General features: G+C 35.0%; 1 protein-coding gene across 1 annotated transcript in view; it reads left to right on the forward strand.

The window, feature by feature from the left end:
* The window catches only part of LOC143366966 (uncharacterized), a 520650-nt gene that overhangs the window by 314513 nt on the left and 180519 nt on the right, over window positions 1–25618 (forward strand). The window contains exons 15-16 of the mRNA XM_076808473.1: window positions 12935–13049; window positions 18767–18903. Of these exons, the coding sequence (XP_076664588.1) occupies window positions 12935–13049; window positions 18767–18903 (252 nt within the window). The remainder of the gene's footprint in view (window positions 1–12934; window positions 13050–18766; window positions 18904–25618) is intronic.

Below are 25618 nucleotides of genomic sequence, written 5' to 3' on the forward strand. Positions count from 1 at the left end.
ATTTTAAGATATTTAATAATTTTTGGTTGATTCTTAAAACACTGTACTTTAACATAAAAATTACAAAGTTTAAAAAAATATTCCGAAACCGTGGTATTTTACGTTTCAATTTTGGGTATTTTAACCCGGTAGCGACAACCTGTGTTAGAATATGAGGTGCGCCTCCCATCGGGTTAAATAAGAACTTTTACTGCAAAAACTATTTTCTGCCTAATTATCGAATACCAATAGTGACGCTGTTCCTCAGCACAACCAGCTAGAACACGGTCGAAAAATCATGAGTCTCTCATTTTAAAAGCTTGTCGTTGCTTATGCTGCACTTTGATTAGGTAGTCCCAAGCTCGTGCAAAACTCGCGTAAATGTTGAAATAAATTAGAATTATTTTGTTGCAACTATAATACAAACGTAACGCTTATAATAATAATAAAAATATGAAATGAGCAGAAATGGGACATTCGCCTTATTCAATCTACAATTCTATATTAAATCTAGAATTTCTATTTTGTCGAAACACTACTGTAAGAATTCAGGTGTCCAATCCGGTGGCTATTTCTTTCACCATGTATTTAATGTGTGTGATAGTGTGATTAGCTCGACTGATAGATTGATTAGCTAGATCAGACCTGTCCAGGAATTTGCTCCCACGCGCAGCCGCGAGTTGCTCTTCGCTCTCGGAGGTAGGGAGCCAGGCCCATGAGCAAAAGGTCTTGTTGGTGGGGGAATCTGTGAGCGCCACTATCCCCACTCTTTTACGGCTGCCCCGCTTGCCTTCGCTCGCAACCACCCGCGCCTTCTCTTCGAAGGCAAGAGCAAAAGTTGGACAGGCCTGAGCTAGGTACACATGGCTGCTAGAGACTACAAATGAAACTGAAAATTCTAAGCGATCGGTAAATGAAAAAAAGGTGACAAGCGATTGCATACCTAAAGGTTCTGAGGAAATAAGAGATCGAATAATTAGATTAAAATTCGAAACTGGATGTTATTTAAAGGACATCATTTTGCTTAAGGGGGAACAACACATTGAAGCCCGGAAAACAGTGCAAATTTTTGGAATTTTTTGTTAGATATCCATACTTCGTAGGAAAGTCATTGATATGGGGTTTAAATGTGCCTGTAGTGGACAGTATTTTAGAATTTTTGTGTGACAAAATATACAGTTTTAATCAAGTTATAGAGGTCGCCGTAGAGCGCGACGCGACGAACAGGATCTGATGGTTTCCCACTTTATTCACGTCGCATATATATTAATATAGTTACAGTTAAGCGTAGGGAAATTTAATTACAATAATTTTTGGAGAAATGAAGGAGCTTAAAGGGAAAAGTTCTAAATTTCTGAGTCAGGTTAAGGAAGAAATCAATATATTTTGGGGTGGAAAAAATAGTAAAAATAATTTATTTTTAATTTCCGTACGCATAACTGTAACTATATTAATATAGATAAAAAATGCTCTCCTTTTTTCTCAAATGAACGCGACGTGAATAAAGTGGGAAATAGGGCGGAGCGATACTATATAGGCAAAAATTTAAATTTGAATTTTCAGTTGGCCTGGGTGCGGGATAGTTGTCTTTTGATTAACCAAACACAACTGTAAAAAATGATTCTTATGTGATCTTATCTGAATCTTATTTTTTACATTTTGAAAATTTAAATTTCATTTTTCCTGCACCCGGGCCAACTGAATATTAAAAAAATGTAAAAAATGTAAAAAAAAAGATTCACATTGTGAATTTTTACATTTTTAAAAGAAAAAAAAGAACCTGCAAACATGAATATTTTTCCAAATTTTTTTTAGTTGTGTTTGGTTAATCAAAAGACAACTATCCCGCACCCAGGCCAACTGAAAAATCAAATTTAAATTTTCGCTTATATAGTATGATTATATAATCATTTTGAGGAGAAAAAAGAACCTGCAGACATGAATATTTTTCCAAATTTTTTTTACAGTTGTGTTTGGTTAATCAAAAAATAACTATCCCACACCCAAGCCAACTGAAAAATCAAAATAAAATTTTCCGCTCCGCCCTAGGTGGAAACCATCAAATTGTGTTCGTATATTTTGTCACACAAAAATTTTAAAATACTGTCCACAACATGCACATTCAAACCCCATATCAATGACTTTCCTACGAAGTATGGATATCTAACCAAAAAAATTTAAAAAAATCGCACTTTTTTCCGGGCTTCAAGGTGTTGTTCCCCCGTAATTAAGTTACAAGATTACCAACTATTTCCCTACAATTATAATATTCGAAAAGTTTTTCCCACGCATTATTTTATTATTGTGAAAAATACGGGAACCGAGTCCTTGCACTTTCAGACGACACAATTACGGTTGAAATGTCAGAGAGAGAAATTACGTCTCATTCCGTTGAACGAAATGCACACAAAACGGCTGGGAATGTTGGGGATCCAGTAGTCGGCTGGCAGGTGGTTTTTTGCAAACGATTGAGAAGAAAGATCGCAGTCAGCGGCAATTATTTACCAACGAAAATCCTCCGGCGCATTTAATTAGTCACGCGGCCGCTCTAAACAGCTTTTAATAATAGGAAGTTCCGGCGTAAAAGCCGGTTGCTAACGATGCCATACGTTAACGCCACGCCTTAACGAGCTTGCAGAGACGCGTTTTAGTTTTTTACATTTCATTTCTCGGCCTCCCTTCCGCTTTCTTTAGCTGGTCCACCGTTTTGCCCTCACCATATTCTTCTTTTCCGCAACGACCGCCGCTTGATTCGGGTTAACAAGAACGAGGTTTTTGCTCTCAACTGTACGATTATCGATTAGTACATTTTAATGTGCCTGAAATTATGTTAGGGTTGGCCAAAAAGTCTTACGCTTACGCAAATTAAATTTAAAAGTCGACTCGGGGATGGGAGAGATTTCTTAATTATTCATTTTTCTGAATTGCAGTCAAATCTATTAAAAATATTAGTTTTACGTATAAAACATGTCTTTGAATTTTTGTAAAAAATATTAGGAAACTTTTAGGTCAATTGATTAGGAATGTTGCGAATGGTAAGTATTACTGCTTAAGTAGGGGTGCAATTGGATGTGATTTGAATATGGGGCGCATCGCTAAAGAAACTTAATAATTTTAAGAAATCGCAGAGTTTATTGCAAACGTCGCAAAGAAAGAATAAACGAATTAACCATTAAAAATTTAGAAGCAAAATTAAAAATAAAAGAGTATAAACTGTTACACATAAATAACCATGGTTCTTAATAATGGCATTTTTCTTTTATTTTCCCCATGTTACTGTCAGAAATTTAGTTTTAGATAAGTAGGAGTAAAGTAGGCCTCTTCTTCCTCCAAATGTTCGAAAATCTTAATATTCATGATCACTTCCATTTCTAAACGATTTTTTCGTCGAAGCGCCTTTTTCAACAAAACTGAAATCGCTTGGCGTCGCAAAGTATACAATGGCGTCCAGAACAGTCCACAAACATAACTCTGTTCTCTGTTTCACATTTCCTACTTCCCCCACTACTGCAAAAATGCACTAACTGGCAGTTCCAGCAGTTATCCGGTGCCCGAACCTCTAGTCAAATAACAGATAACTGTGACTGGCAGATATCTGGCACATGCCTATTTCTTCACCTCCAATCTCGAGTTATCTGCCAGTTATCCTCCGGTCAATTTGACTAGATGTTCGGGCACCGGATAATTGCTGGAACTGCCAGTCAGAGTTATCTGGCAGATATCTGGCACATGCCTATTTCATCACCTCCAGTCAGAGTTATCTGGCAGATATCTGGAAATGAAGAAATCGGCCGTTAGAGAATCAAAAGCAACTCTCTTATCACCTAGACTACCAATATTTGCCAATCTACATTCATCCATACATAGAGTGAGATAATAAAATTCATAATAATAACATAATTAATCCCGTACTGCAACAGTATTTTCCCTGCAGGTTCCATGTGCTGCAATTGTTCATTTGATAATTGCTACATTGCAATTTGAGGCTACCAGCGCAATAGTGGCGTAACCCACAATTCTGGGCGAATTGATACTTCAGCCGAAACCGCTTCTTATAGTGCAAAATTTGAATTCTATAGTGTTCTGATTAACCCTACAAAAACATACACAAAGTGGCAGCACAAAAATGCACAGTGTTTTTGCACTGAGCATTTTGTTGATTTACGTCGCAAAATACTGGCCTGTGCAGCATTGGTCACTATTTTATATACTAATAATATACACCTTAGCAATTATATTTTGTAAAAAATCATACCTATGTACCTAAAAGTAGAAATTTTAAGCAAAAACTTTAAAACGTCAATAATTTCATTTGCCGTTATCTCAAAACAAAAGCTTTGGGGTTACGCTACTATTGTGCTGATAGCCTCATTTCTTGATTTATGTTTTAGGTATGGAAATTTATTGAGTTTTATTCTGCTTACATTAAAGGTCTGGGTTAGGTCTGGGTTAGGTCTGGGTTATATTAACATAGTAGTAAAACTCACATATTATCTTAAAATTATTTTGGAGTTTTTTTTTTGTTGTTGTTTTTTTTGGAGTTCGTGGTGCATTCAAAATCGTAACATTACACACGAATTACTCCGGCTAGAGTTTAGCAAGTATAACACAGTATGTATCAAAAGTTCCTGGACTCTGAGTTTAATAATTTACTGGAAAATAGCAATTCTCAGGTATACTAAGATAGGCATCATGCTTACCTTTTTACTTTTTACTGTCTTTAATTCCACCACAGTAAATTATTAAATTCGGAATTCGGAAACTTTTGATACCTACTGTACATTATAAGCTTATTATGCAGGGTGCCTCAATAATAGCAGTACAACCGAAACTCAGTTGCTTCGTCATGCAAAAATAAATTGAAAATATACAATAAAAATTTTCCCAAAAAAATAATTTACCCCCAAAAATAATAATAAATGCTAAATGCTTGCACTTGTCTTTGTAATTCGCGATCTAATGGGTTTTTATAGTCTGTATTTGATTACGATGGTTTAGCAAATAAGTATAAGACAGTTCTTTAATTTTATTAAAGAATTTATTTAAACCACTGCGCACAGTGCGACGTACACACTTCTAAAAAACAAATTATTATTACTCTTTGCCTTTAGTCCTTCAATGCTTCTGTTATCCGCAGAATATACTTTTCTTTTCATAAGACTCGATAAGACAAATTAATGCATACGATACAGATTTTCAAAGTTGTTTTTCTAAATATCAAAGGACTTACAAAAAAAGCTTTTTTCATATTTTCGATTTGGTTTTACATGAAGCCCATTCTCAGTTGTACTATGGTTACTAGGACACTGTATACGAAATGGAAACATATACGATTTCAAGTAACAAATTTCGGTGATTTTAAAAACTCTGGAAACGAATTTTTTACTGCATTATATTCGTTTCTTGGAACCGTTCAAGTCGTGTGAAGTGTGAACACTTTTTCGCGCCGTCAGACGTGACAAATAAATAGGTTGTTATGTTCCTAGTAAGACACCTCATACAAATGGATTTATCTCAAGACGCATTACGTTCCACTGAACGTAATAGTTTTGAAGAAACTCGACGGGTTACATTTATCCTTAAAATCTCATATTATGTTCCTTAGCAATTATACTTTTTTCTTGAACACGAGCAAAAATGGCGTATTGAGGTGAGTTTAACCACATTTTGTATAATTTTACTGGAAAATGTAGAAATCGTATTTACATTATATTTTATTAACAATATACAAGTGAATGAAAAACCTGTAAATCGACAAGGGATTTCATCGACACGACTGCAAAGCACAGTTGTGGTAATTGAATTAAGGGGAGGTTCCGGTCTAAGCCCCAAAAAATAGGTGATCTTTAGGAATTAATTAAACGAAAACTACTATATATAATTTAATGGGACTTCTTGCATTGTATTAAGGATGTCTTAGATTATAGAAATATATTTTTTGTTTTATAATTAATCATTACAGACGGCACTGGGGAGTCGTTAAAGTCAAGGCGTCAAAAAATTGATCCAAATCGGTGGGACCTGTATCTCCAAAAGTTATTATCCGATTCGACTGAAACTTTTTTTATTTTGAAGAATATACTTCTGGCTAAGGGGGAGACCAGAACAAATTACAAAAATGGCATTTTTTAGAAAATAACGACTCTTGAAGTTTGAAATCACTGTTCCCCTATATATTTCGTCCTTTCAACGCCTTTGAAAATTATAAATTTTCAATTTTTTGTATTTTTTCTGGTTACCCTCCTAGCCAGAAGTATATTCTTCGAAATAAAAAACGTTTCAGTCGAATCGGATAATAACTTTTGAAAATACAGGTCCCACCGTTTTGAGAAGACTCTTTCGAGAAAAACGCGTTTAAAGTTTTACGTGGGCGCCGAGTGGCCGGTTGTTGCCCATGCATTTGCCGCTACTCAAATGCGTATAACTTCGGGAATTTTATGAATTTGAACAAATCCTTTTAAACAAGTATTCCTAAAAGGTCGAACATTCGAAAAATGAAATACAAAAATCGACTTTTAGACCGGAACCTCTCCTTAAGGCCGTCGTATTCGACCTCTGTGGTTGACAGCCTTCATCATCATATTTTTACGACAAGAAACGGCGCTATCAAATGTAACAACTTGGGGTTCTTGACAGCAAGTCTCGACTAAGGGTTCTTTCGTATCAGCTTCCATGATCTGGAAATCGTCACGAATTGGTTAAAAATATTTTTTATGCAAATTGAATAAAATTCATAGATGATTATAAAAATTTATTTAAAGAATAAAATCCACTTGTTTTCATTTTACAAAGCTCCGAGCGTTTCAGCCAATAGACCTTAATAATAGAGATATTTATATGTAAATTATTAAAAATTTAGGGTTTTAGTGGGTAAAAATCCCACACTTCTGGAGACGTCTCGGCGCCTTTTGAAAGTGTCTCCACGTTAAAAAAAAACTTTATAAATTTTTTTTATAAATTATTCTTTTATATTTTTTTTATAATTTTTTTTTACAAATTTTATTGTTATAAATTATTTCTTTATAACTTTTTTTGTAACATGGGGAAATCTTTAATAGGCCCCCGACTCCTTCAGAGGGGAATCTCCAGGGGCGCTAAGGTAATATGGGATTTTTACTCATTAAAACCCCACGGCCACTATGAAATTGTTAATAATTTCCATGTAAATATCTCTATTATTAAGGCCCATTGACAGAAACGTTCGGACACCTATTTACTTATTTTCGACATAGCGTGCCAAGGCTCATCAAAATCGGTGTCTACCACATGGTGTCCTGTCAAGGGGCCTGATGAATAAAAACTAAACAATTCCCACAAGCAATTCCTTATTAGCCAAATCAATTGTTTAAAAAGCAATTACTTAAACAAAAAAGGAATTTCTTATGTTCATATGAATAAAAATCGTAAGGAATTGCTGGCTTTGCTAGACCGTATAAGTAAAAGGTAGCTGTGACAGCCGGTAACGTTCTCACTCTCTCTCGGGCTACCCCTGCTCGTTCGCGTCCAGTGCTCCTGACTCGCGCCCGCCTTTGCAGATATAATTTTCGAAAATCTTCATTTTTCCATTTCTTTCGCACATTATAAAATTTTTCTTTCCGGACTTTTAAGAAATGCGCCATTTCCATACGTTATTGCTGCGTAAACAAAATTACAACTGTAGCATGCAGAAAAGGAAACTTTTCATGGAGAAACGCCGACCATCGAGAAGTTACCCAAATACGCTTGTTGGCCGCCCGTGAGCCGAAACGCGTGGGCGTGGAAGCGCGGCTCGCAATCGTTTGCAATCACTCCACAAATCACCCCTTTTATATATATATACATATATATTTATATACAAAAATGTTTCCGTTCCTTGAAAGGGGTGATTTGTGGTATATATATATATTTATATATATATGAATTTAAAACGGCTGCAATTAATTATTGTTTAAAGAGCTTCATGTACCATTTATTCATACGCTTTCTCCCAAATACATACTGATGAAGTAAATTGGTCCTTCAAGCAAATGTTAGCATGGGGTACAGCAGTCTTAAATTTTTTTAAGGAATTGCTTATTTAGCAAAAGCAATTGCTTCTTTTATTCATTCGATTGTAAGCAATTCTTTAAAAAATTAAGGAAAAGCGATTCCTTTAAGAAATTCCTAGACAGTTTAGGTATTCCTACAAGATAAAGCAAATGCTTGTGTTTTTATTCGCATGAATTTAAGCAATTCCTAGTAAAATATTAAGAAAGAGCAATTGCTTACACTTTATTCATTAGGCTCCTTCATAGTTGTGTTATAATTAGTGTTCCTGATTTCTCGATATTTTTTGTCTCTCGAGAAATCAGAAATCAGATCATACTTCTTTAGACTTCTCGAGAATTCTCGAGAAAATGAAAATAATATTAGAAAATTTATATTTTTGGAATAATGTTGATAATATTTATCAAAAACACAAGAAACCTTTAATTAATTGTTCATTCCTGTCTAATTTGCACAAACCTTGTATAAATGAAAAAACAGATATTAAATATAATTGATATATTTATTTATTTAATACAAAAGTTGTGCAAAGCGAAGCATTACTTTTTTATTTTAAAATAGTTTTTTAATCTGTTTCTTTTTTTTGTGATAAAATCTGTAGCTGTAGAAAACTTTCTTTCGATTTGAGTGGATGTTGACTTGATCCTATGTAGCAGATCCAAAAGTTATGGTAAATTGGATGTCCTTCCAGTGGACTCAAAGATATGAAATTCCTTTGTTAAAGTCCGGAATTTATCATGTTCTTGGTTGATACTAATTTCTTGGAGGCTCTCTGCGATTGGTATCTCTAATTATTTTCTTAATTGTAATTCTTCATTTTGAGGACCCGTAAATTTTTCAGTACTTTCAGTAGAATCATGGTTACTGTTATATTTTCCGAAAAGTCTAGCCACTTAAAAATTGTTTTGCCGTTATATACATATCTGTCGCGAATATTAAATGACAAACGTGACTTTTGAATTTTTTTTAACAGATTCTCCATTATCTATGCAACAATTTTATAAGGGATACAATAGTTTTTTCTCTTCTTTTCGATATTTCTTCTTTAATAGCCACAAGAAACTCATTACTTAATTCAGTAGGTGTACCATTTTTCTAAATTGTTAATTAAGAATTTAAGATCACCTTCACCAGTCAATAATGTCGAATCTTCTCTACTGAGATTTTCTATTGTAATTCATATAGGTTCTAATGCTACTAATAAGATTTATTATAAATTGTAGATGTGCTTATACGTTTCGCAATTAACTAGTAATATACAATTTGAACTAACTGAAAATTCAATTCCGAAAATAAATGAGATTTATAATAATTTTCGTAAACTTAAGTAGAAACTTAAGAGAAATAGTATTTCTTGAGAAATAAGAAATAAGCATTTATAAAATTTCTCGAGAAATTTTCGAGAATTCTTTCTCGAGAAGGAACACTAATTATAATATTCTTTTCACAGTTGAATGCATTAGGTAGATAGTTATTTATACTACTTATGTTGTCATTCTAACAAGCACTCGTATGTTGAAATGAAAATAATCTTTAAATTAATATCATTTTTGTAAAACATGTTTTACAGTTCGTGTTGAATTTGGTGTCATATAAATTGAGGCTAATGCATTAATATTAAGAATGTATCGGACGAACAATATTAGACAAAAGTATATGAACCTTGAAATACTTGAATAAAGTGACTGTCCCAATTTCTGCTCATTTAAGAGGTTACTCGTCATAAAGAAGGTGTAAAAAAATTGTTTGTGATGAAAATTTGCAGAGTAATTGATTAATTCTTTAATAATAAATCAACCAATTTAAAAACTATTTAAGAAAGATATTTCAAGCTGTTTAACTATTAGTAATTTGTAATTAAATATATAATTCTCTAAATGTCCGTATTTCTGCTCATGAAAAATAGCGATGTATTGCCCCAAGCTCGTGCAAGACTCGCGTAAATGTTTAAATAATTTAAAAATATGAAATGAGCAGAAATTGGGAATTTCACTTTATCTAAGTCTTACGCATAGTAAATCTATATGTAAGGAACTCGAACGACAGTTGGAGTCTTATTTTTACTCCTATGAAGGTATTTTTCACTTTCCAAATGCTCTCTAAACCATTATTTGCTAAACTTTTGTCCGTAAAAATGCCCTGAATTCACAATTTTCTTAAGTTATAATTTATTTCTTTAAAACGGTGTAGTGAAAACAATTGAAATTTGGCAGATATTTTCATCTACCCATATACTACATGTAAAAAAAAATTGAAAACATTGCTACTATTTCTTCAACATTTTTTCAGCTGTTTTATCCGTCGAGGTCGTCTCTTTCCATAAGAGTACGTGTAAAATCAGTGAAAATTAAAATCGTTACAACTCAGCAACCATTTAGTGAATTCGTTTAAAATTTTTAGAGCACATCAGGAAGATTAGAAAGAACAATCTCACAAATTTTCATCGACTTGGCACCATTTTCAAGATAGGTCCAATACATCCTTAAATTTTTTGCCGAATCGAATGAAACTGCAACAGAAAGTTATTATACGTCGAAAAATACCACTTTGCGTGGCGTTGGCGTGTTTCCACATCGAGGATTTCTTCCCTTCACGTATGTAGATACTTTACTTGGAAAGGAAAGCAAAATCGGAGCTCGCTTTGTACTTTGCCACTTCGACAATCGAGCCTCCAATAAATTATCTAATACTGAAAATTTTAATTTTTATGCTTCCTATTTGGCACACACATACTTTGAGAGTACACTCATATAAATTTAGTGAAAAATATAGAATTTTAAGTTCTCATTATTATCGGCATATGTTTAAAGTGCGAGGCTAGCTGGGCAAAAGTTTGTTAGCAGAAGGAACGGCTTGGAAAGGCCTGACCGACTTGAAACGGCATTTCGCAAAACCTCGTGCCCACTCAAAGTGATATTTCTCTGGTGTGCGGGCAAAGGAGTATAAGCTAAATTGAAGGGTCGCATGCAATAAGGGGACTAGCGCTCGAAAATGGAAAAAATTATTGTCCAAACGCTAAGACAGATTGGAAAATTAAATGTTGTTAAACTGAATTTTAAAAAATACAGTGTTGTAAAGCTCGTCACGACACACATTTTTCCTATTTACAGTTTGTTTATCCAATCATTACTATTCGAGCTAAAAATTATAAACGAAAAATTCTTCATCGTCCAAAATCATTATTTCTTTAAACATAAATTGCGATAACTTGAGTAAATATTAACGGATCGTTATGAAACTTAAAACATAACTTCAGAAAACTCTAGCGAAGCCGTAAAATGTTTGCACAGAACCCTTATGTTAACAAATGTAATAATATTTAATTAAAAAGTAATACTGGACATAAGGCATGCTTTTCAACGTTCGCCGATAAAAAGTATCGAGGCAATTTTGAGGTACATATAAATTGCAGCGACAAAGTCTTTCCTTAATATACAAGGAAGATTTTCACCAATTTTCACACTGATTAATAAATAATTGTAGAAGATATGACGATATATATAAATCCCGCGCGCCACCAACAGTCAGCGGCCGCGTGTAATGCGCTACTTACAAGGGAACATCCCGAAACCAGAAATTCAAAAAATTATGAAACTTTGTGAATATGCAGGAAATTTCCTCCCGATTATATAGCAATTTTTTTTGCTCCCCAAATTCACTCTAAGGGGGTGTAATTGACCGCTGAAAATCCGGTTATTTTCCGATTTTGTGTTATAACTCGTGAACTGTAAAATAATTTTTACACCAAATTATATATCTAATTAAAAGAAGTAATTTTTATCTTGAAACTTTTTTTCTATCTTTTACAGTTCGCGAATTATAACACAAAATCGGAAAATAGCCGAATTTTCAAGGGTTAATATCACCCCCTTCTAGTGAATTTCGGCAGCAAACAAAAAATGCGTTGTAATCAGGAGGAAATCCCTTACATATCCACAAAGTTTCATAATTTTTTTAATTTTCGGATTCGGGATATTCCCTTGTAAGTCGACTAAAAACGAAATAATTCTCGATATTATTAAAACAACTGATGTGTGACAAAGACCCCGAATCAAAGAAATTTGTGGAGCATATTCACTCTTACAACAGCGCATTTTCGTTCGCCTCTACGAGTGCCCAAATAAAGGGCGCATTTCGCCTCTGCGTTAAGCGCGCGTTTGTATCCCCACCATTTCTTGGAATCCTTCGATCGAGAGTGAGAGAACTCGCGAGCGAGGAAGGGGACGAAAGAGTCGACACGAAGTTATCGTCGGCTACGAAAGAGAGAAAGCATGATACTTTGTCTCGCTTCGTCATTTAGCTCGAGCTCGAGCTCGACCCGCGTGCGGGCCTAGATACAATGCAGTGGCCGCTACTACATTGTACATAAATACCTGTTTTAGGCCGAAGCTATTACCCATTATCGAATTTTCCAGTTTTTTTTATTTTCTACGGCATACTTGGGTGCCGAGGAAACTTCATGCCGAATCTGAACCTTGCAGGTCATCGGGGAGTACAAAAAAAAACTCTGGAAAAATTTTGCTAACAAACGAACATCCACCTTAAGCGTCTTTTTGTACAGGATTCGACTGCGAAGCGGATATTACAGTATCAAAGTCATTCGGTGTATTTTCCTTTTTATCAGATCGCGTAGAAGTAGCAGAAGTGATATAGCCGCGGTTATTGCTTACTCTGAAGGGAGGGGGAGTACAGCGAAGACGGGAAAGGGAACGCCGGAGTAATTGAGCCCTACAGCAATTTAGCGAGTAGCCGATAATTTGATTACGAACAGGAAGAGACAGTTCCAAGGAACGTGATAATTCTAGCGTGATGTAAGGATATATCTCGTCGACGTTACGTCATGTCCTTTCTCCTAGCAGTTCCAGAGCTATAATTCCGCCGGACATTTCACGGAAAACCGCATGTTTAATAACAGGCTTTGTTGCTCTAGACATGCCACGGCCGTTCGTGAGGTGTCCCCGAGACATGGATGTGGAACTACCCGCAAGGCAGAACACGATACGCGTCTCATTTCCACAGCCCAAGTCCAACATGAACTGGTGGAGGTATTTATTAAATACAATACTTTTTCTCGATGCTACTGCGACGACTAATACGATTTTCAAGGTAATTTGTTCATAAAAGTACGATATCCCGTGATGAAAGTTACTTTAACTTAATATACCTATGTATTTCGGATGGACGACGTGCCTATAATTAGGTGAATCAGGAATCAGCTATCAAGTATATATTGTTATAATATATCATTATAATATAACGTAATCTATTGTTGTAAGAAACTTAGAAACTAATTGTTTCCATTAATCCTTAAGGATTTTAAGATGGAATGAGGGATTTGATCAGTTTTACTAACAAGCCAACAATAAGTACTTTTAAGTTGGCCTGGGTGCGGGATAGTTGTCTTTTGATTAACCAAACACAACTGTAAAAAAAAATTGGGAAAATATTCATGTCTGCAGGTTCCTTTTTCTCCTAAAAATAATTATATAATCATACTATATAGGCGAAAATTTAAATTTTAATTTTTAGTTGGCCTGAGTGCGGGATAGTTGTCTTTTGATTAACCAAGCACAACTGTAAAAAAAATTCGAAAAATATTCATGTTTGCAGGTTCCTTTTTCTCTTAAAAATGTAAAAATTCACAATGTGAATCTTATTTTTTACATTTTGAAAATTTAAATTTGATTTTTCCCGCACCCAGGCCAACTGAATATTCAAAAAATGTAAAAAAAAATAAGATTCACATTGTGCATTTTTACATTTTTAAGAGAAAAAGAAACCTGCAAACATGAATATTTTTCCAAAATTTTTTTACAGTTGTGTATGGTTAATCAAAAGACAACTATCCGGCACCCAGACCAACTGAAAATTCAAATTTAAATGTTCCGCCCCGCCCTAATAAGTACTGGTATTGGGAAATACTGTGAGAGCGCCATCTACTTCAGTAAGCTCTGTAATCGGGTCAATCGCGTTACAGGACTGGTGTCACACAAGTATTGCAATATTGCAATAATGTTTTTGTCATTAAATAGTCTGTTAAATTTTACAAAATCGATCATGAAACAGTTGAAATTCCCAATACTGCCCTATTACATGTGACAGCTAACCCGATTATACTGCTTTTAATTTTCGCCACCAGGTCGCGTAGCGGCAATAAGTAAATCCCAATACGCAGTGACTATTTCTTCACAATTTCTATTCAAGTATATCCGAGTATAAGGAAGTATTCACTGATCATATTTGGCAAAGAATATACAGGGTGTCACTTAAGACAAGCCACTTGAATAACTTCTACAGTTTTTGAGATAAAAAGAAATATTTGAGACAAAGGTTATTTGGTTCCAAGGGGCCCACCCCGTGACAGACGGAACTTATTTTCAGGCGACAGTGCTTGGGAGATTTAAAAGTCAACTTGATTTTTTTAAATCGAACCATGTATTTTTGAACACCTACGATTGTAGCCCTTCTCAGGAGCTTTTCAATTACCATAGTCATTCAAGGTTATTCAAGGTTACGGACATAAACGCGTTTGACGACGCAGACACCATTCAAAAAGTCGTGACACGTAGGTACCTACTAAATCAGTCCAGAAACTTTCCCAAGATGAATATCTGGAAAAAATTCACTTGTTTTTGTTTTATCACAGCAATACTAGCCATATCTCAGCGCACTGTGTAGATGATCGGGAACAGTTGTTTGAATAGTTTGAGGCCTTAATTTGCAATATATTAATCGAATTTATGCTGATAAGTAGCTCCTGCTTCTTGTATGTCCAGTTAATATTGTGTAGCTAACTGAACAAAATACCAATAAGTTAGTTAAATTATAATTCCCAGATCTTTTCTACTATTCTTAAATCACTTCATCATTCAAAGTTTTAGTTAAACAAGAAACATTGTTTGTACGAGCGAGTTTCTTCTGCTCGAAGAAACATATTTGGTCCAACATAATTCATGGAACTGCTTAGGGTAAGCAGGCCAGTAGATGGACGGTTTAGCGGAATCCGATGTATATATTAATTCGTTTCTTAGAAATATCTGTTGTAATAGAAAAAAAATCAAAACCTTTGCACGTAAAACTGTAGAAATTTAAAGAAAAAATTACTGTAAGTAAAAAATTAATGTATTTAAGCATAAAATGATGAAAATTCTACTCATAGATGGACTATAGGACTAGTAGATGGACAGTTTAGAACCAATAGATGGACGGGTGTCTGGCTAGACGTATAAAAGGCTTATTAGCTACAGTAGTGACCTAAACTTGAGCTCATTTTAGAAGGAACCTGCCGACCGACGAATTTAGACCGGTTCTGCGCAGGTTGACGCTCATTGGTGCCGGGAGAAGGCACTATTGGCTGTACCTCCATCAACGCTTTTTCGGAGCCAATGAGCTCATTCCACATGCGCGAAACGGGTTCATTCTTAAATGAGCTCAAGTATAGATTAAGGCATTTTTGTTAAAATATAGTTTATTTCATCAAAATTAAAATCGTGTGCAGTCTTCGTTGTCCGAAAACTGTGCAACAGGTTATGGCCCCAGAGTGCAAATAAAGTGAGGTTATATCTATTCTAAAGTGATCAGACGTCCTGGATAATGTAGGACTATCCGGATTTGACATGTAACCTCTATCTATGTACATCATTATTTGCATATTGATTTAAGGTATATTTTTTTTGTTGCTTACTATCTAAATTAAAAGAAAAATAAGGTACCTGCATACAAGTAAATGTGTAAACTTTTTGTTTATTAAAAAAAAAACGGCTTCAAAAGGTTCAATTCTATTCTGTCCATCTACTGGGCTTAGGTTAGAAAATCCATACCAGTACATGGACAGTCAATTTTATGAGTTCTATCGTTTTATTTTTCTTTGTTTACGCGTTTATTTATAAATTGTTAATATTTCAATACAATCATCTATTACATACCTCTTTGCAATACGTCCAAACACGGTTTTTATTAACTTGAAGGCACGTATACGCTGAGCAATGGCTACTAAGAATCGAGCGACTAGCGCATACTGGCGTAAGACCGTTCATATAAATACTTTTTCGCATACAAAAAAATTTCAATAAATATATTAATGTTTTATAAAACAACAAACGTTTTTTCAATGTGTTGGAAATTGTTGAAAATGTTGCATACAGAGTACTGTTTAGCGAATTCAACAGGTATATATGAAATATACCAACATATTTTTCTTTATTATTCTTCAAATTCTGGGGTAATGTTTTCTTTAATTCGAAACTGGATACCATCTTCTATTTTGCAGAATTTATCGTTCTATGATTAATAATGTTCTTAATATGATCTCTAACAATAAGTAGAAAAGTAATTTTGGAAGTCAAGTTATTGTACCACTATGATTAATCCAAACACAATTTTTTGGATAATAAAGTATTAACAATCTCCACAAGTTTGTTGCATTATTCGATACAAATCGCCATCAATCTTTGAAATACTCGCATGCCAGTAGAAGTAGTAAGAACTAGACGGACACGTCTGCCATCGTACGAGTGTCCAATGAATCTCTAAAGTCGATTACATATTCTAAACACGAAGCCCTGCAGGAAACAATTTTATTCCACAATCTTGACTTATTTTTACACAATAACATAACATGAAATCAATCCTTTATCGATTGTGCCATGAATTACGCTCCACTTAGTATATATACATATATATTAACTCGGCGGGACGCGCACCCCAATATGCAACGCACGTTGTCGCTACCGGGTCAAAAATATCCAAAATTGAAAACCACGGTTTCAGAATATTTTTTTTTTAACTTTGTTATTTTTATGTTAAAGTAAAGTGTTTTAAGAAGCAAATAAAATTTAGGAAATATCTCAAAATCTTTATTAAAGTTCTTTAAAAAATTGTAAGAAAAACTCAAACAGCCTTCTTAATTTTTACTTGCTTATAACATCGAATAAGAAAAATTAGTCTTCTTTCTTTAGTAACAATATCAAATTGAGATCGATATCAAAAGTAGATGCTATGAACTTATCAACGAACAATACTGAGAATTTTCCTAAAGTACATACATACTTACAAGGGATGATCCCGAACCTGGAAATTAAAAAAATTCTGAAACTTTGTGAATATGTAGAGAATTTCCTCCTGATTACAAGGCATTTTTTATTTGCTGCCCAAATTCACTCGAAGGGGGTGAAATTAACCCCCGAAAAATCGACTATTTTCCGATTTTCTGTTATAACTCGGGAACTGTAACCCATACAGCACACTTCGTGGCGGCAACGTTGCAGGATGGTTGCAGTAACCTTGCATTGTTGCATGGTTGCAGCGCAATGTGGATGTAACATTGCTGCGACGTTGCCGTGCAACATTGCAATCTTGCACTGCAACCATTCTGTAACTTTGCTGCAACGAGAGTGTGCTGTATGGGTAAGAGATAGAAAAAAGTTTCAACGCAAAAGTTACTTCTTTTAGTTAGATCTCAACATGTTAAACAAATTATTTTACAGTTCCCGAGTTATAGCACAAAATCGGGAAATAACCAGATTTTCAGGGGTCAATTACACCCCCCTTAGAGTGCCTTTGGGCAGCAAAAAAAATTGCATTGTAATCAGGAGAAAATTCTCTACATATTCACGAAGTTTCAGAATTTTTTGAATTTTCGGGTTCGGGATCTTCCTTTGTTAGAATCATCAGTTTACATAGTGTTAGTGAAATATTGTGGTCTCTGATTGCACTTGGTCGGATATTCCTCCGCCGAAAGGTACCTAGAACGCCGCGGCACAGGATTGGGCGAGAAAAAAGATATTTTCGCCACTTATGACTTTGAGGTTAATTTTACCCAGTAACGCCTCCCGCCGAGTTAAGAGTATGTTTATTCTCCCCGCTTCATATGTCATCGTCCGTAGGTACCATGGACTGACTACGCCATATCATGACCAAAGAAATAGGTAAAACATCTCCATATGACCTTCAATTCCTTAAATGATTTTAATTCTTAACCGTATCAACATGGTGGATGAGGAATAAGTTCCAGGTCATCGAGGTACAGGACACCCTTTCGATTCGCAAGGGATGGTCTTTTAATTTGCAGTTCTTGTTGCACTCTCTTAAGTTGTTCATAATATAAATCAGCATTGACAGTTGTATTTGGATTGATATGTACTCATAACGTAAACGAAGCGATGGACAGAGCATCAGCCTAACACAGCTTATGCAGCAACCTACTAAAAGATACTTTCATTATCATATGACCAAGTCGCCAACCAAATTAACGAAGACCTTCGTCTTGCCGTCACAGTAGTTCCGTCGTGTGGCTATAAATTCCAGTTGAACGTGAAACCGGTAAAATTAATTTCTTTTCGCGAATCCGTCCCCACACAATGCATTACCACAATGGAATGGTTTATCTTGCGTCGCAACCGGGACTGCTCGCAAGCCTGCCGCACGCGCACAATGGGAATTCCAAACGAGCTTAGGGGTTTCCTTCCAAGGGTGTATACACGTCTTTGCCCCGGTATTTGTGCCCCGCATCTCTATTTATTGAAGTCGGTCGGGTACGATTTTACGCGTGGTCCCATACAGAAAGCATCTGCGTCACTACACGTTAGACGTCGATCACATCGAGGCCATAAAGGAGATCCAGCATTTATATGGTAATGATTCATCGATCAGACCCAGAGATTCGATCTTTATGGTCGCAGCGAGAGAGTTACATAGATTTCATCTTGGCGCGATCAATGGCCGGCTTACTTCCCCCTTTTCTTCTCTGTTCTGCTTTGTACAGGTACGTGGACGCTTCACCGTCCTGGGCCAAACAATTACAAGCGGATTTACCAGCCGGTACAACGGTTGTCACATTTACAGCCTGGTCGCCCGTGTCGAATTACACCAGCACGTGTAGGATTGTGATACGCGTTCGAGGTGAGTGTTCCCAGCAAGCAATACAATCGTCAATCGTGATCGATGTACATAAGATGGAGCTCGTGCACGTTGGCTAGTATGTATACAGGGTGATCCCAGTAACTGGGCCGGGCTGTAACCTGGCTATAACAATAAGCCGGAGATGTCCGAACCGAGCTCCGCAGCTCAGGCACCTTGCCACACTCTGCGCACGCTGACATGCATATGGATGCCAGTTGATGCTACCTTCTCCGCGCACGTCCTGCGCAAGCAAAATACGGCATATAGACAGGGACAAAGTCCCGAAACTAGACCCACGACATGAATTTTTTCGCAAGTGCATCCTGGGGCACTTGCAACGCGCAAAATGTAGCAGTTCTTTATTCTTAAATGGAGCAGTATTTCTTTTGCCGCATAAATCAATTTCTGGAATTATTCTGGGTATAAGATGTGTAAGATGAGGTCGTTGAGAATTTAATACTTTACGAATATTGTTATGATAATATCGTAGGTGTGATGTTAGTAAACTCAAGATGGGGAGACCGCGGTAAAGTGAGCCTCGGGGTGAAATGAGCTTTCTTAATTTGTTCTTTAAATATAGAATATATTTACAAAATTCGGTGACGTAATAAATGTGTGTAATATGACAATGATAATTATGCACATTCAGATATCGAAAAATGTAAATTCGTTTAAAACCTTAAAAATTAATTTTTAGAGACGTCCGATTGGCTTTCTTTTCAATTTAGCTTTCTGGATTAATGAGTCATAAATGTGTTAGTTTAACTCAAAATTTTTTATACGTGTTTAAAACAACCTTATAAACATACATGTGCACGCGTTTAAGAAGACATTAATCCTAACATTATTAAATAAATAATTTTCTACTGACAAGGGGAGGACACTATGTGGTAGACACCGATTTTGACGAGCCTTGTCACGATGGATCTATGTTGAAAATAAGTAAATAGGTGTCCGAGCATTTCTGCCAATGGGCCTTAATAATAGAGATATTTACATGGAAATTATTAAAAATTTCAGTGGCCGTGGGGTTTTAATGGGTAAAAGTCCCATACTACCCTGGCGCCCCCGAGAGATTCCCCTCTGAAGGAGTCGGGGGCCTTTTAAAGATTTCCCCAAGTTAAAAAAATGTTACAAAAAAAATTTATAACAATAAAATTTATAAAAAAAATTTATAACAATAAAATTTATAAAAAAAATTTATAACAATAAAATTTATAAAAAAAATTTATAACAATAAAATTTATAAAAAAAATTTATAACAATAAAATTTATAAAAAAAATTTATAACAATAAAATTTATAAAAAAAATTTATAACAATAAAATTTATAAAAAAAATTTATAAAAAAAATTTATAAATTTTTTTTAACGTGGACACATGTTCAAAAGACACCTCGACGCCTCCAGAAGGGAATCTCCCGCAGGCGCCAGGGTAGTGTGGGATTTTCACCCACTAAAACCCCATGACCACTATGAAATTTTTAATAATTTACATGTAAATATCTTTATTATTAAGGCCGAGTGGCAGAAACGCTCAGACACCTATTTACTTATTTTCGACATAGATCCAGCGTGCCAAAGCTCATCAAAATCGGTGTCTACCTCATGGTGTCGTACCCTTGTGAGTACATATTCGGGGTAAAGTGGCCGGGGTAAATTGAGCTGCAAAGAACAGATGCGCAATATTCTAACCTGTCAGCTGGCTAGAAAACCACGCGGCGTGATGGAACACAAACTAACCTCAAAAAAATGAAAAATCTGCCACTGTTTTTGACCATCACGGTGCAAAAAAGCCAGAAGCTGACGTGCTACACACGACAGTTCAACTCAAGGTGTTAAGGGGACATTCTACTCTCTCGGCCGATAAATCGGCCACTTTTCGGTGATGGTTTTTATAACGAAGTAAACACTTAACGTTTTCAAATTTCTGGGGGTATATTCTACCACTCTTGAAATACAAGAAAAAATCTTGGTTGTTCGTTTATTTCATTTATTTTTCATAAATATTTCGCAGTGAAGTTGGCGGCTTCAGAATTGCTGGCGGTTGAAATTTCGGGCGACTGGATGATCGGAAATAAAAAAACCAAACATATTTCTCATTCGCAGGAGAATGGTTATCCCGCTTTTCACGAATGAACAATTTTGAACAAAAATTATTAAAATGGGAGTCGATCAAAGTTGAAAGTACCAAAAGGGCATTTCTTTTCTGTTTAATAGATATAAAATATGGGAAAATATTAAGAAATCTTAAGATATTTGTGGTTAGCGAGATAGCCATATTCCTGCAAATTAAAAATAGGTATGTTTGGTGTTCCTGTTTCCGATGATCCAGTCGTCCGAAATTTCAACCGCCAGCAATTCTGAAAACGCCAACTTCACTGTGAAATAATTAAGTAAACAAGTAAAATAAACAAACAACAAAGAGCTTCTCTTGTATCTCAAGAGTGTTACAATATACCCCCCCCCCCCCGAAATTCGAAAACGTTAAGTATGTATTTCATTATAAAAATCATCACTGAAAAGTGGCGGATTTTTCGACCAAGAGAGTAGAATGTCCCCTTAATAATTACCTATATCCTTAATTAAAGTTCTTATTTTATTTCAGCTCACTTCACCCCATATATGGGGTAAAGTGGTTGTTTTGGCTTTTTCTTTTCAAGTTGAATTTTAATATACTCTAAGTTTATTTTAAGTATTGCTGTTCGTCATTTATCAACAGTAATGTTTAAATTATATTATAAATCTGTTTCCACACATTTTTATTGAAAGGGAAAAATTTTATTCGACTTCAAACTTTTCTCGTCTCACTTTGCCTCGGTCTCCCCTACCGGCCATCCAAAGTTGAAGGTGAAACTCTCAGATGATATGTATTAAACTAGTATTATGGAATATCATGTAAGTTATTAAGTTTTTAATCACCTTGTATTCTTTATACGCAGAATGACTCGAGGATTCGATTTACATAAAAAAATTGCAATGCAAGTGCACCGATGCACTGCAGAAAATTATCACGTCATAGGAAGGTAGAGTTCATTAAACAGTGCAAGATTTTCCTCTGCGATTATTTTGTATCTTCACTTGCAATTAGAACGAAGCTGTAGCTCGGCCCAGTTACTAGAATCACCTTATATACATAGTATGTTTTACATATCGCTCATTGGTATGGAGCGGAGACGAGCGAGACAGAATTTGAGATAGAGGTTACGAGATATTGAAACGATTTTACTTTGTAGGGGTCCTTGGAACTTTGACAGGCATTAGTTTGATACGATAAAGTTCTTGAATATTATCGACTGTTCATGTAGTACTTGTTAACCGGAAAGGTAAAGTAGCAGCGAAGGAAATGGAAATCAGATAACAAAGTGGGGATGTAGGAAACGAATTTAATATCTTCGCGATATATTGACTATACTTTTTATATTTTTATACAGAATGGGTTATGAGTAATAGAACTCTTAAATATTTCTGTTGAATTTTAAAACACAAAAAAATGTATAAAATATAATTTAGATGGTTCCAAAGGACGTACAAGATGGGCACAATCTTTTTCTTTCGAGCTCTTTTTTTCTGTGTGACTATTATCATTAGTTTGTCCTCTTTAATGGAACTACATTCTTTTCAACTGCGTACTGTAGCTAGCAGAAACATGAGTTCAATCACATAACACAATATGACTTTAAAAAGGATATAGGTATACGTATAGTAGCTTCATTGAAAGAAACAAAAGACCATGAAAACGCATAAAAAATTACTTTAGAGAAGAAAAACTACACTGCGTTCCACATTAGAGCGTACTCGTTTCGCGCAAGGGTACACTGTTGATTGGTAGTAAACCGGCAGGGAAAGTGCTGCGACCAATCGCGAGAGTACGACGACCAATCGCGTGTGTCGGTTCCTTGGGACCTGCGCAGATCGGTCGCAAATCGGCAGGGGCGTTGGTATGCTCTTATTTGGAACGCAGTGTAAGTATGTTTCTCTCGGCCGTCTTTCCGAACCATTTACATTCTATTTTGCACAGTTTCTATTATTTTCAATTTCGATAAACATAGCTGAATAGTGCGTTAAATTAAAAATTTAAAATATATAAATAAGTTATAGGTAGTAAATCGGTAGGGGCGTTGGTATGCTCTTATTTGGAACGCAGTGTAAGTATGTTTCTCTCGGCCGTCTTTCCGAACCATTTACATTCTATTTTGCACAGTTTCTTTTATTTTCAATTTCGATAAACATAGCAGAATAGTGCGTTAAATTTAAAATTTAAAATATATAAATAAGTTATAGGTAGTAATTTATTTATTAGTTATTTATTTATTGATGAATTTTTTTATCCAATTGTTCTAATTTTAATAGTAATAATTGGTATAGCTTTTTTAACTTTATTTCAACGAAAAATTTTGGGCTATATTCAAGATCGCAAGGGGCCAAATAAAGTAGGGTTTTGTGGACTACTACAGCCTTTTAGTGATGTAATTAAGCTGCTAAATACGGAGTTTTTTTTTATTGATAGGATTAATTTATGTCTATATTATTTTAGAGTAATTTTAATTTTGTTATTATCTTTAGCAGCTTGACTAATTTATCCTTTTTTTTTAATGTTTACAGTATAAAATTTGGTAGATTATATTTAATGAGAGTATTAAGTATGGGAGTGTATCCTGCCAAAATTGTGGATGGGCCTCTAATTCTAATTATTCAATATTAGGGGCAATTCGGTTTATTTTATCGGACAAATTTAATGCACTATACACAGTCAAGTGTCCTTTTTCGTTATTTAGCGTTATATTTTTCTATTTAAATAGCGTAAAAGGTGACAGATATTAAGGTGTTTTTATTAAAAAAATTATTTCCAAGATGAATTTAGTAAAAATACATACCCTAGTAGCATTTATTGTTGGCAATTTTGATGGCCAACTAATTTGTAGCCTGGGGATACTGTGGGCCAACCAGAAATGCTACTAGGGTAGTCATTCCAAAGCTATGTCGTACAGTACTATCTCCTTTGATAAATTTATCTAGAAATTAGTACATTTCACACGCCCCAGTAGGTATCATACAATTTTATTTTTCTTATTATTGCACCCACCCCCACCTACCAAAAATTGCATTAAAACCGAAGACCACACAGAAGTAACAATGTGCTTAGCTAGGTTTTGAGGTTCAATTGCGAAGTTTAATAAAAAATTTCTATCACAGCTAAGAAAACCGCAATGAAAAGTATCCCAACCGTGCCTAAACATTGCATAACATCCCTGGCAAAGCTATAAAGTATGAGCTATTGATCGATCATGCAAATACGTGCAGAGGCCTGCACAATGACTGCTCGAGGATTGGCCTAACTGCTAACAGAAAATTGTCAAATTGCCGCTTACACAGATAAAGATACATAGGTGCCACAAGGCCCTCGATTTAAATCTCATTTCACGTATGAGAAAGCAGCAAATAACATTGTCGCCGGGATTCAGATCTACGCGCTTCAACTGTAATTCCGGGAAATTACAGTTAGGCCCGTGCTATCATGTAAATTTTAATGTATGCATTCTTCGAAGGACGATTTGTTATTACGATTTCTATTTCAAGCTATTATGCTTGAACTGTGTCCCTTTTTCTTTTAAAGGAGTCTGTGTAGATCGGTTATTACTTTTTCGTCATGCAACGCTTAATTTTAATGACAACAGGTTGTGAAAGGATTTAACAGGGATTCGGTTTTAACATTTTTATTCCAGATTGAGTGCAACAAATGTGAGACTTCGAGGAAAGAAATAATTTCAGATCAGCAGAATAAGGGAGGACTGAAAATACAAGATCCTTCAAATTTGAGTGAAATTTGGTTAGATATATTCTTCCATTTTACGAACAGATATTTTTATTTAAATTTCTGTACCTTTCTGAATCTTCATCTTTCTCCCTGTATTTTTATTAACTGTCATTTATTTACTATGGATGTTCGCGTTCCGGAAAGAACGCAGCATATGAGCACTAGGGTGGCTCTTATTTTCGACTTTTGAATTTTCGTCGGGGCACCCTCCAGAATAGTTCCAAATAATTAAAAACAAATCCGTGTAAAGTTTCAGCACGATCGGATAATGGGAAAGGGTGCCCCTGGACCCTTAAACATTTAAATAATTATTTAACAGCTGACAAAGTACATTTTATATAATATCCTGCAAGTTATTGATTAAATAAAGAAATGTGTCAAACAAAAGTTGTAGATCCAGACAAGGAGCATCTTTTATGTTCTATTACTTTTTCTCGTTTAACAAACGGTTTTCGAAGAGTCCGAAAAACTAAAAAAAAACTTTTTTCCCCTCAAATTTTGAAAGTTTAAATGCTTCTAGAACACTTTTTTTTCGAAGATATAGAGACTCATATTTCGATATTTTTGCAAATTTCGGTCCCAAATTTTCAGGAAACATTCATGACATATCAAATACTGAAAATAAGAAATTTTTTTTGTTATCTTTTTCGCATATTTCGGTATATGCCCACCCCTTAAATATTAAAAAAATAGTCCTCGAAATTAAAAATTACAATTTTTCCGTCTTCATAAATACAAAGTGTTTCAGAAGGATTTAAACTTTAAAAAATTGAAAAGTAATAATGTTTTTTCAGTGTTCCGGACTTTTTTCGAAAACCGTTTGTCGCACGAGAAAAAGTAATACAACATAAAAGATGCTCCTTGTCCGGATCTACAATTTTTGTTTAGCATATTTTTTT

The sequence above is a fragment of the Andrena cerasifolii genome, chromosome 3 (assembly GCF_050908995.1).
Source record: "Andrena cerasifolii isolate SP2316 chromosome 3, iyAndCera1_principal, whole genome shotgun sequence".
In the NCBI taxonomy this organism is placed as follows: Eukaryota; Metazoa; Arthropoda; class Insecta; order Hymenoptera; family Andrenidae; genus Andrena; species Andrena cerasifolii.